At 56.1% G+C, this 11,854-nt stretch overlaps 5 protein-coding genes across 5 annotated transcripts in view; 3 read left to right on the top strand and 2 right to left on the bottom strand.

The window, feature by feature from the left end:
• CCM_02128 (Cyclin-like F-box) overlaps nt 1–4,562 on the bottom strand; it is a gene marked incomplete at both ends in the record, with an annotated part of 5,681 nt that extends 1,119 nt beyond the window's left edge. Inside the window, 3 exons of the mRNA XM_006667281.1 lie at nt 836–1,473; nt 2,026–2,731; nt 3,466–4,562. Of these exons, the coding sequence (XP_006667344.1) occupies nt 836–1,473; nt 2,026–2,731; nt 3,466–4,562 (2,441 nt within the window). The remainder of the gene's footprint in view (nt 1–835; nt 1,474–2,025; nt 2,732–3,465) is intronic.
• A 241-nt stretch (nt 4,563–4,803) lies between these two features.
• Nucleotides 4,804–5,877, top strand: CCM_02127 (myo-inositol-1(or 4)-monophosphatase; the record flags this gene model as incomplete). Its single annotated transcript, XM_006667280.1, has 1 exon — nt 4,804–5,877. One exon carries the CDS (start codon nt 4,804–4,806, stop codon nt 5,875–5,877), a length of 1,074 nt encoding a protein of 357 aa, XP_006667343.1.
• A 2,887-nt stretch (nt 5,878–8,764) lies between these two features.
• Nucleotides 8,765–9,730, top strand: CCM_02126 (uncharacterized protein; the record flags this gene model as incomplete). The annotated part of the gene is made up of 1 exon (XM_006667279.1): nt 8,765–9,730. One exon carries the CDS (start codon nt 8,765–8,767, stop codon nt 9,728–9,730), a length of 966 nt encoding a protein of 321 aa, XP_006667342.1.
• A 399-nt stretch (nt 9,731–10,129) lies between these two features.
• On the bottom strand, nt 10,130–10,786 carry CCM_02125 (uncharacterized protein; the record flags this gene model as incomplete). The annotated part of the gene is made up of 2 exons (XM_006667278.1): nt 10,130–10,446; nt 10,504–10,786. The coding sequence occupies 2 exons, from the start codon at nt 10,784–10,786 to the stop codon at nt 10,130–10,132; spliced, it is 600 nt and encodes a 199-aa protein (XP_006667341.1).
• A 25-nt stretch (nt 10,787–10,811) lies between these two features.
• On the top strand, nt 10,812–11,139 carry CCM_02124 (uncharacterized protein; the record flags this gene model as incomplete). The annotated part of the gene is made up of 2 exons (XM_006667277.1): nt 10,812–10,901; nt 10,966–11,139. The coding sequence occupies 2 exons, from the start codon at nt 10,812–10,814 to the stop codon at nt 11,137–11,139; spliced, it is 264 nt and encodes an 87-aa protein (XP_006667340.1).
• Nucleotides 11,140–11,854: the final 715 nt, after the last annotated feature.

Below are 11,854 nucleotides of genomic sequence, written 5' to 3'. Positions count from 1 at the left end.
TATTGCCTCCGCCGCCGCCGTTGTTGCCTCCGCCGCCGCCGTTGTTGCCTCCGCCGCCGCCGTTGTTGCCTCCGCCGCCGCCGTTGTTGCCTCCATCCCTACTGTTTCCACTTAAAATGTTGTTGGCATTATTGCCATTGCCGTTGTTGCCATTCCGGTGAGGAGATGCCTCCGCAATGACCAGGCAAAGAACCAACACCGCAAACAACACTGCCAGCAGCGAGCGTCTTGATTGAAGCATTGCAAACAACGATTGATAAACAAAAGATGACAAAAAAAAGGTTGTAAAAAAGGTTAAATCAGTGAAACTCCGGGCCGGCCGCAGAAAAGAAATGGAATAAAGTGCGAGATTGGGGTAAAGGGAAAAAGAGAACATTAGATATAAATAGCGTACCCAGGCCTTGAACATCATGAACACAAATCAAACGAGAGAGCTGCGCTTCAGTGTCGTTCGGACGCCGTGAAACGGCTGCAGTGTTGCGAGTGTCGCAGCCTTGAGTCTTGTTTCGCCTTTTGGGGTGCGCTAATGTGATAGGGCCTAGAGCATGGCGAACCGAGACGCGCTCATGCAACAATGCGTAATTACCCGATTTTCGAGACACTCTACATGGACCGCGCGATCAATGAGAAACAGGGGATTAGTCTTTTCAAGCTGTGATGCTGCCGTCTCAGGATCGTCTGAACCAGAAAACGACCGCTCGCATCAGCCGGCGCAGCTCAATGCGCGTTGTGCAAGAGTCAGGCCCGCCCGCCAAAACAGCACACGTAGGAGGCTGTAGGGTTTTGTGGTTTTTTAGTAGTACTATTCACGCACCCTTGATGCTAGGTATGTAACTGCGGTGCTCCGAGCGTCGTATAGACTTCGCAGTCCCACGCCGGCGCAGGACGGGGCGGCGCCACTCGCCGGGGCGTGGGCAGGCTGGCGAAGGCGGTGATTGGGCTGCCCTCTATGGGGGGCGGGAGCACGAGATCGCTGCTGCCCTTGAAGGAGGAGACGAGGACCGAGTCAGGCGCCGCATAGACGACAAAGTCGTCGTCCATGAAGACGTGGTGCGCGACGCCGGACCGGCGCTGGTGAAAGGTGTCAATTGTAAGCGCGGGCTCGAGACGCCGCGGGCGCACATAACCGGCAAAGGCTTCCTGGGAGCTCGCGATGCAGGCAATGTTGTCTGTGGCGAGGAGGAGCTCGCTAAAGGTGCAGGGCTCGTGGATGACGTGCGGCCGCGGCTGCCACAGCACCAACAGGTAGTCGTCCCACGCCTGGATATCGCGCCAGTCGGCCCAGTCCCAGGTCGGGCGATGGAACTTGGGGCTGGTCAGGCACTTTTCGTAGGTCCTGTGCGCAAACGACTCAGTGAGCACGTTGAAGCACACGAGCTGCCAGTTTGACTCGGCCAGCGTGCTCTTGTTCCCGTGGTAGTGGAGACAGGTTTGGGCTACGCCGAGCATGTAGAGCCCGTGGCTGTTCATCTTCTGACATCGTAAGGAGAAATGGAGTATGCCATCCGAGTAGGGCCGGTGGGGATCAAAAGCCCGTGCTGGATTTGCAATTGTTGTCTCATATCTCTCGACTGGCCTCCCCTGTTGATATTTGACTATAACAACGACATGTATGCGATCATCTGAGTTTACGGTTAGTCATGGCACAACGCATGCTCTACAAGTACATACCGAGTGTCACAGGTTTATGGACCCAAGATAGGAAGTAAATGTTGTTGTCAGTGGGATGGAAAATAGCCCCGGGCACCCTTTGCAAGCAAGGCAGGCAATCACTCGGCGGGGCTGACAGCTCGGAAACTGTTGCTTGGAGGTCTATTGTTGATCCGCCCCACGACCAGTGAAATGCGTCGCCAGTGCTGGTAACTGCGATGACGGTGCTGTCATGTGCGTAGCATTTTGCAAGACGGCCTGGCAATGAGAGGCGCCTCCATTCCAAACTCTTTTCGTTCCATATTTGTCTGCTATTGGTTAGTATAGGCATTGCAAACGTATTTGAGCCGAGAGTGCCCACAGTTCACGGCAGACCTGACTGCCCGCACTCAAGTCGATGGAGCTGAAAACGACCAGCTGCCTTGTTACGGCCTGAAGGTCCAGCTTGCGGCCCGCTACAAGGCTCGCCCCGAAACTGCATCTAGTACGGGTGAGGCTCTTCAAGTCATTGATGACGGCGTAGCTGTCCTCGGGCTGCCACGCCAGCAGGCCATCCCCGTAGCACATGGGGGGGCTGTCGAGCCCAAAGTCGAGACACTCGGATCGGTGAAAGGCGTCCTCGCGCATATCCTCGCTGCGCTGGGGCTCGTTGTTGGCGCCGACGAACCAGCGCGTCGACAAGTACGCGTTCGGCCAGGGCCGCAGGTACTTGCCAATGTACCGGCGGGCGCGGGCGGAAAAGAGGTCGTGGCCGGCGGCGTGCGCCAGGCCGTGGCTCTCGGTCAGGCCGGCAAAGTAGCGGCAGCAGAGCGAGGCGGTGACGGCGCCAAAGGTCCATGCGGCGTGCCAGTGGCGGCACACGTGGGCGCAGGCGAGCAGGTCCTCGAGCTCGAGAAACTGCGCAATGTAGATGATGATTTCGGCGGGCAGGTCCTCGAGCGCGGCGAGCCGGATCCGCGCCTCGTGTGCGTGCATGCGCCGCCGGAGATAGACGAGGTCCCACGACGACAGGCTGCCGAGGAAGCCATCGATGACCTGCTGCCGCGCGCGCGTGTCCAGCCCTTGCAGTTCCATGAACAGCCTGGGGGAAGTCGTTTGCCAAGACAGGATACTGAAATGGACGGGGAAGCTGTGGTTGCGAGAGCACTGTAGAGGACGGGATAGGTCGAGTTTGCACGATGGGATATGAGCGACGGATGGGCGGCCCTGGGGTTGGGCAGCAGCGCCTTCTCGCGGTGGGGGAAGGGACTGGACTGATGCTGGGCGTTTGCGGGATATTCTGCGCGCACCAAACCGGGTAGCTCGACGGCTCTGCACCTATGCATTCAACCCCAAAGAGCTTGCCTGTGCAGGTTGCTGCAGCCGCGAGCTGTATGTCGCTCGTCGGATGGCAGAGGATAGGTGGTGGCTTGTGATCTGAGGGTTTCGATGTGAATCCCGGGGTGTGGCACATCTATGTGGGTTGTCATGCGTTGGTGCGGCCCAGTGTAAATCAGCCATCTTGGCGGTGACTGACAGCCAAGTAGACGTTCTGAATTTTGTGGGAGAATTTAGTTTGGAAACTGCCTTGCCTTTGTGTGTGAATTTCTCTGAGATTGAATTATTTAAAATTGGCGTTATCCAATGTCCGTGCAAATGTGCACACACTCACTGTTGGTGCTCCGTCGTGAGATGGGGTACCTATCTAGTGGACATCAATTTACATCAACGCATATGCATATCATCAGCAAAATGAATGCGGAATCGCGTACACTTCATTGGACTACATGTTCTTCCATTTGTTTCCACCATGTCTTTATACCCGCCACATCACACCACGTCAGGTCAACTGGGTCCTCAAACCACCATTCCCCTCCCTTTCCGCCATCACTCGCATACTTTTTCAGGCTGCCGCCGTCAAAGCGATGATTCTTTACCCCTGTGAGAAGAACCGCGCTGCCAATGGGAGGGGTAAACGACTCAGGGTCCAGAAACACGGTCAAGTGTACCTGCTTGGCCGTCGAAGGGTCGGCCAGCCGCGCCGTTCGCTGCTTGTACGGTGGCAGATAGGAAGCCTCTACCGGCGACAGCGAGGTAATAATGGCAAGGATATTGCATGTCCAGTTTTGCGCGTACGGCAGCGATGGAATCGAATGGAGCGTGGTGAGCTTCAACGGCACCTGGCGATCGACCCAGTCTCGAGGAAGCGCCACTGGCCCCCGTGCGCGCGATGAAGTAGCGGCCTTTGGCGTGCTTCGTTTTTTCGCGTTCGGAAACACAATCCTTTCCATGTCCTCGAAGGCGTCATCCATGTCGATTTCATCCCCGTAGCCCGACGACGACGGCGGCAACCTGACCGATGCCGACTCTTCCTCCATCCTGGTATGAAGCATGGGCGGCGGTGACCGGGCCTCTCCTGGTATCGCCTTCTCCTTGCCTTTATCGTTTTTTGCTGATGTACGCTCATCGTGAGTCTCTGATTCGTCTCTATGTTGCTTGGCCATGGCACGATAGGCGTCGTTCCATCCAATGGTGGTTAGATCGTGCAATGCGAGAAAGACCATTTTCTGATCCATCTTGCCGCCGGCGGTACCATCTTCGGGGTCCATTGCCTCCCATTGCAGGTCGAACTGCTCCAGCTTGATGTAAAAGCCCGTCGAGACTTCGCCTGTTTCCACGAACCGGTGACAGTCGGCGCTGAGCAGCGCTTGCACGCACAAATCACCATCGCCTAGGAGAAGCCGGACAGCCTGCCAGCGGCCCGTCTTTGACACCGGGATAATTTCGATGCCTTCCACGAGAAAAATGGTACCTGGAGCGCAGTACCGCGTCCTCAGCAACTCTGAAATGACGGGCACGAGCGTGAATGCATCATGGTCGGGCGCGGTTGTGATAGCGTTGGGATCGACGCGCGGAGACGCGACTTCGGCCATGTGCGACAATCAATATTATCGCATCTGAGCGCTTCGAGTTTGGCCCATTTCCAGTCCTGTTCTGCCCTGTGTTGCGTCTGTGAATGGCAAGCTCCCGAGGCGCCATTCAGAGGCTTGACGATGTATGCACTTAGCGAATGTGGATCGCTCAACCGGGGGGTGATTCTTTATCCGGCGAAGGCAGGAACTCAACATGATTGTTGAGACACCGCATTGCACATGAAATTCAAACAATTTCAAAATGGACAGCAATTACCGAAAGGAGCTGGAAATTGCCTTTGATGCTTTGCAAAAAGCTTCAAGTCTGAGCCAAACAGTCGTGTCTGCGCAGGACAAGGCTGGGATCGAAAAGAGCGACCTCAGCCCCGTCACCGTCGCCGATTTCGCAGTGCAGGGCCTGCTGGCGGCAACTTTCAAGGGCGCCTTCCCCGACGACAATTTCGTGGGCGAGGAAGATGCATCACACCTCAGAGACAACGAAGCCCTCCTCAACAGAGTTTGGGAGCTGCTGAGCACGGTGCCCCGCGATGGGCTCACAAGGCTGCCCGAGTCCAAGCAGCAGCTGTGTGACCTGGTCGATCTCTGCGGATCTGGGGTGCCCGACTCGAGACGGACATGGGTTTTCGACCCCATAGACGGCACCAGAACGTATATGATGGGACAAGTCTACGCCATCAACATTGGGCTGCTTGTCGACGGCCAGCAGATGCTCAGCGCCGTCGGCTGCCCCAACACATCCATGGACGCCAAGGCGCCGCTGAACAACCCCGACATTGACCCCTCCCACGGCGGCTGCATCGCCTTTGCCGTCAAAGACCACGGCGCCTACGTGCGGCCGATGCACGGCCGGCCGGCCGACGTTACGCCGCGGCGACTGCCCCCGCAGACGCCGGTCCGCGGCGTCAGCGACCTGCGCTTCGTGACGAGCCACGACATGGCTGACTCGGTGCTGCCGGGGATCCACGAGCGGCTGACGGCGCGCATGGGCATCGCGTTTCCGGGCTGCGACCTGCTGCCGTGGGTGCTGCGCTGGACGGTGCTCGCCATGGGGCTCGGCGACACGACGGTGCAGGTGTACAAGAGCCGGCAGCGCCTCGGCAAGATCTGGGACCACGCCGGCGCCATGCTGCTGTACGAGGAGACGGGCGGCAAGATTACCGACATTGACGGCAAGCGGCTGGACTGGCTGGCCGGCCGCCAGTTTGTGCGCAACTTTGGCTTTGTCGCCGCGCCGCCGAGCGTCCACGCGGCCGTGCTGGAGCAGGTGCGCGAGACGCTACGAGAGAATGGACATGCGGACATGTTGGATATCTAATTTATAAAGGACGGGTTGGACATAGATGAGGGAAACGTGAACCGAGACGCGCGGGGGGGTCTCGGCGCATTGGTATGAGGGATCGGCGGAGCCATTGCTATTCAATATTGTTTGTTAGTATCGAGTTTGCTTGTAAAACCTTATTCCGGATATCCAGGCCGTCGACTACAATGAGCTAGACAACAATGAGCCACGGACAAGCAAGAACCCGAACGGGCAAGTTGGACCATGGAAAGCCACTTCTATATATGTAACGATTAACCTTTGCAAATAGCAAAGGTAGCAAAGGTTATTGTATAAGACTCCGCAAATAGCATTCGCCTTCAAAATACAAAATACAGAACTTCATGCTGCAGAATGCGATTATTCAGTATGGCCATTTGACCAAAAGACAGCTCATCGGCAGCCGCAAGCTAACTTTGTTGACGAACGAGCACGAGAGCACCTTCCCGATTTCTCAAACTTCATGACTCGTCTTTGCATTGCATAACGGTTGTCCTGTTTCGCCCGGTCCCGGGTATCACCCGCAGGCACAGGGGGGCATCTGGAGGCCTTGTATCAGATGATGCTTGTGTGACTTGTCGTTCGATTTGCTGTTTCGCCCGCATTGCAGCATAATTATGCAGACAGTTCCTGCGCAGGGAGGGTTGGTATGGGGATTTTCGTCACGCACATAACATGGCGAAACGGGGGCTGTTTCCTCGGACAGACAATTTGGAAGAGCGAGAATGACCTGCAGCTTAATAATTAGCGACGATGCGACGGCCACGGAATGCCAAGAGCTACAGACGCCGTGATGACTGTCTGTACATGTATCACCATGTATTTTGACGGGGCCCTGACAAAGACAAATGGTACATGCGAGTATCACTGGAACAGTCGTTGTACTGGGTACTACTTACTCCAGCCATACAACCAACTGCGACACTAAATACATGGTCCAAATAAATGCCTTGCCTTCTACTCTCAGTTTCAACACCACTTTACTGCAGGTTTGGGGGCAGCCACCTGGCGCTGGTTTAGGGTGGCGCTCGAGAGGCTTGCATTTACGTGTAACCTGTGTAAGTCAGAGTATTGGAATGTAGGTCAAGGTGTTGCACAAAGAGAAGGAATTACCATCGCCACAGGGCGTCTGGTTTGGTGGCTTGGCTTTTTACGCGATGTCGAGTTCCCGCCCGCAGCCGCAAACCCTAACCAGACGGCTCCAGTCCGAGTCGTAAAAGATGGCAAGCAAGATGCGCAGTGTAACGCGAATGCGAGTCTTTCTACTTGCACGCGCTCTTTCCGCCGTAAAGTTTTGCGGCAGAATACTTATGAATAAAGGCCCGTCTTCTTTCTTTATGCAGAACAAAGCAAGCTGCAATAGCCCATTGACACGGGGTGTGTGGAGTGCGAAGCCCGTTTCCATTTTGACATGACCAGTTCAAAGGAACTGTTGGAGCCGTCGTGATCGAATCCTGTGGCGTTTGTTTGCTCGTTATTAGATTATATACCAATTGGCAGAGTTGCACCGCTTCCACGTTATTTGCGAGGTCGAAGTTCGGTGTCCAAGTTCGTAGTTGAAAATGGCAACGACGCTATAGTTACTCGTGCCTACTGGCGAAGTAAGATATAGGGCAAAGACAACATTTTTGGTTTGCTATATTGCCGGTTGTTTCCGATCGAGTTCTGTAGTTAAAGAGGTTCTGTAACTAATAAAAGCTTCGTAACAAATTATTAAAAATTGCTTCACACTAGAAAGCTTCTACACTAAAAACTTCTACACTAAAAATCTTCCTTAGTAGGGCTTAGAGTAACAGATGACGCTGATGTGGCTTTCACCGCCGCTTCAAACTCAGATGGCCATGGTTTTTTCGTAACTAGTTTCCCGCTCTTTGAACATGAACAAGTATTTCGGCACCACCAACTTTGAACCTTTCTTGGCGCCAATTACACTGCAACGTGCCAGTCCCGGACACACGTGGGCGTTCTACTAGGCGGCCATGAGCCCTGTGAGCAGCACCGGGTACCGTGCCGATCACGCGCCAACGTCCCAGGGGCGGAGATGCCCTGCGGGCGCAACCAAAAGTCAGAAGTCCCATCCTGGGGCCACGCGATGTCCTTTCTGATCAGGCCCCCTCTCCCCCGTGGCCTCATACAGAGCAATGAATGGACATAGGATGAACAATGGACAACCCACCCCCCACAACTGCAAATCCGCTCGGTCTACCACCTTGGCTTGAACTGTGTTTGCCCTTTTGGCTTGTTCTTCTTTGCTCAGACTAACTAGGCCTCTTGGGGCAGGCGCCACATGTCATATCCGAACCATGACAGCCGAATAAGCCACGATTGCGGACGGGGCAACCACCATCGGTCTTTGTGGCGGGAGGAGGAGGCTTCTCCGCTGGCTCATGCAACCCACGACGATGGTCTGGAGGCTCTCATTTGGCCGGACGGCCGAGGGAAGGAGATGTTGCGGGAAATAATGGAAATCCCTTTGTTCTCTTTTGCTGTTTTTTTTTTTTTTTTTTTTTTGCTGTTCCCATCTGGCGCACGTCTTTGAGTTGAGCTCGTCATGCCGGGTGACATGCACCCGGCATGAATACATACATGAATACCACCGCATGGGGGGGCCCCTGTATAAGTCTCAAAGATCCCCCCCGCGAATTCATCTCGCCTCATCGTTTTGTCGTCTCACGCATCTCATCTTCTTTCGGGAACTGATCACGAGAGACGATACTTTCGCTCTCACAGCAAGTGCTCTCACAGCAGCGTCGACGCTTTTTCGTCCCAGCGAGAAAATCCGCGCCTTGTGTAAGCCAGCCTCCTCCCCCCTCATCGAGGAAAACCTCACTACCATATTCACATACACCAGCGGCTAACCATCCCTCACCGCGCAGCAACCACCATGGTCAACTTTTTCCGCGCCGCTGCCGCCGGGCTGCTGGCCTTTGTCGGCGCCGCGCGCGCCGCGCCCGCCGACGTGGGCAACGAGTTCGCGGCCGGGTACCCGGGGTCGGTGCAGGTGCTGTCGACGAGCCCGCTCGCGATCCGGTACTCGACGTCGCAACCCGACGACCGCAACTGGGTGGGCATCTACGCGGCGGTCAACGGCGGCGGGCCGGACAACCAGCAGCTCGGCGCGCAGCCGTCGCTCAAGTGGGCGTACGCGGCGGGCCTCGACGGCACCGTCACGCTGCCCACCGACGGCCTGCCCGCCGGCGACTACAAGGCGTACTTTCTCACGCGCGACGGGTACGCCTGGATGGGCGCGCCCGTGCAGTTTGCGCTCGGCAAGACGTTTGCCGGCGCCCTCAGCGTCACCGGCGGGTACCCGATCCGCGTCCAGTACAACACGACCCAGCCCAGCGACGAGAACTGGGTCGGCCTGTACTTTGCCGCCGGCGGCGGGCCGGATACCGGCGTCGTCGACGACCAGGCCGTGCGCTGGGCCTACGCCGGCGGCAGCCCCGGCGCGATCGAGATCCCCGCCGACGGCCTCGGCGACGGCGTGTACAAGGCGTTCCTGCTGCCCGCGAGCGGCTACCAGTCGCTCGCGCCGCCGCAAATCTTCACGCAGGGCAACGCCGTCTTCAAGGGCGTCTTGGCTGTCGACTACGCCTCGAGCGTCTTTTCTATCCGCTACACCACGCAGCGCCCGGCCGCCAAGAACTGGATCGGCATCTGGCGCCTCGGCGAGGGCCCCGACGGCCAGTCCGCTGTCGGCGCCGCGCTGGCCTGGGAGTACGTCGCCGATGCGCGCGGCGTGAAAAAGGTCGACGGGAGCAACCTGCCTTCGGGCCAGTACCAGGCCTTTTTGCTCGCCAACGACGGATACTCCTGGCTGGCGAGCCCCATTGGCATTCACAAATAAGAATGTGTAGGTATTTTTTTTCCTTTTTTTCTATATGATTCGGTGACTGCTCAGATCACTGGTACCGTCATTTTATGAAGGCGCTCGTCTCTGAGAGCGGCTATCCGTCTCCACCGCTTCTACAAGCTGTTTCCTTGTGTAAAAGATTCCACGACCTGGGCAACGAGTAACGCCGGCACCCTATGGCTCGGGCTATATCATTCAACATTAGAATAGCTAGCGCCGCACTTTGTATATAGGACAATAAGTACATAAACAACTCAATACAAACAAGACGTGATTATGATGCGGCTATATTCATACAAACATAAGTGACATGATTCATTCTATATCCCACTACTGCCATTAATACTTGCTTCTTCAAAGCAAGCCCGCTCTGCGACACAGAATCACCGGTGCTTAGATAAAGACACGCTTGACCTGCGTCTTGACGCAGGTAGGGTTCTGCGGCTTGCCCTTGCCAACAACCCAATTAAGGGTCAGGTACGTGTAGCCGGTGTAGTAGGTCGTGCAGGCATACCACTGCTTGAGGGCCTTGAAGTTCCCAGCCCGGGGAGGGTTGACGGTGTCGTCGACGTAGCTGAAGAGGGCCAGCTCGTTGTCCTCGTCTCCAAAAGCGACATAGGTGGCAGTGTAAGAGGGCTGGAAAAGAGGGTGCGCGACGTTGGTGGAAGGGTCGTAGGTGAACTGCATGGGCTCGGACACGTATTGGTTCTCTAGGAAGCAGACAGTTAGTGGCTATTTGTGCATGCGGTAGGGAAATCATGACGTACGAAGAGGGAGGTTCCAGACGAGCTTTCCTGAAGCACCGTAGCCCGTGACGGGGCTGGTGGCGCCCTCGGTGGTGTTGAGGTAGTAGGTGGTGTAAGGACCGGGAGCGTCGTTGCTGAGGCAGAGGCCCTCAATCGCGGCGCCTGAGTGGCAGGAAGAGATGATCTTGCCGTTGATTCTGCCATTGGAAGAGTCGAGGACAAGCTTGAAGGGCTTGGACTGGATGTCGTCGGCGGCAGCGAGGCCGCTGAGTAGGATGGCGGAGGCGATGGTGGTCAACTTCATTTTGGAGGCTTGGCTGTAAAGAGGAATGGACTGGTTTGATGGTTGGGAGAGGATGGATGAGCTGGATGAGGGTATGGAATGCTGGAAAGAGGGGGAGTCTGACGATGCTTATATAGTGATTTTTACGAGTGTAGTTGCAGCAGAGACAAGGATAGCACGGCAACGATGACGGAGAATAGGATCGCCCGGTTCTTGGCGCGCCTCGCATTCCAAGTCCCGATTTTAACACACGGACAAAAAAAAAGAACGAACGAACAAGCTCCGCTTCGCAGGGCAATCCGGAAGATGCGTTGCAGGGAGCCGGGAACCCAGGCGCCAAGCGAGAAGCAAGTAGTCAACTAGAGCCGGCGTAATACGAGGAGCGACTTGTGCGGATTCGGCGCGCCGACAGGATAGCGTTACGGGCCGCGGACCCCAAAGTGAAGGCGTTCCGGGGCCAACTTGGCCAACTTGACGGAGCGCCATGCATCACACTCTAGGCTGATAATCGCCAAGCGTCGGTTCGATCCCCCACAGCGGGCGGGCTAGAGGAGGGGGTAGGGCAATACGAGGCGACCGGGGAGGCGGGATGGAGACGGATGCTACGATATGACGTCAGGGCCAGCGAAAGGCGGTGATGGTGGTGCTGATGATGGTGATGATGGCAGGTCTTGAGGCTGGGGGCATCTCGACACGAGATATGTTGGGAGGCGGGCCGCGATGAGTTTTTCCACCAACCGCCGGGATAAGATGAGCCAGAGACGGTATAACTCAGTGTGGCCCGCTGCGACCTGGCCAGTACATGAACTCTAGTTACAAGGGTAGGAATAGATGGCATAAATGAGAGTAGTTATGACGGGAATAGAATGCGAATGACATGATACATTGCTAGTACTTGAATATTTCTGGTTGAGTCAACACTGATTAGACCTGGTGGCATCGAATTACAGTGATAGCACAGTTGAACATACCCGACCACTAAAAGCTAGTGTTTACTCAGTCAAGGGGACGAAAAGCAAATGCGTGCTGCCCGTGGTCCCATTGTAAAGCCATTATTCGAGCGGGCATTTCTGCAGTGCGGGAAGCGCA

Source organism: Cordyceps militaris, assembly GCF_000225605.1.
Source record: "Cordyceps militaris CM01 unplaced genomic scaffold CCM_S00002, whole genome shotgun sequence".
NCBI classification, from domain to species: Eukaryota; Fungi; Ascomycota; class Sordariomycetes; order Hypocreales; family Cordycipitaceae; genus Cordyceps; species Cordyceps militaris.
Note: the sequence above shows the minus strand (reverse complement) of the source record. Positions and strands in the feature narration are given on the sequence as shown.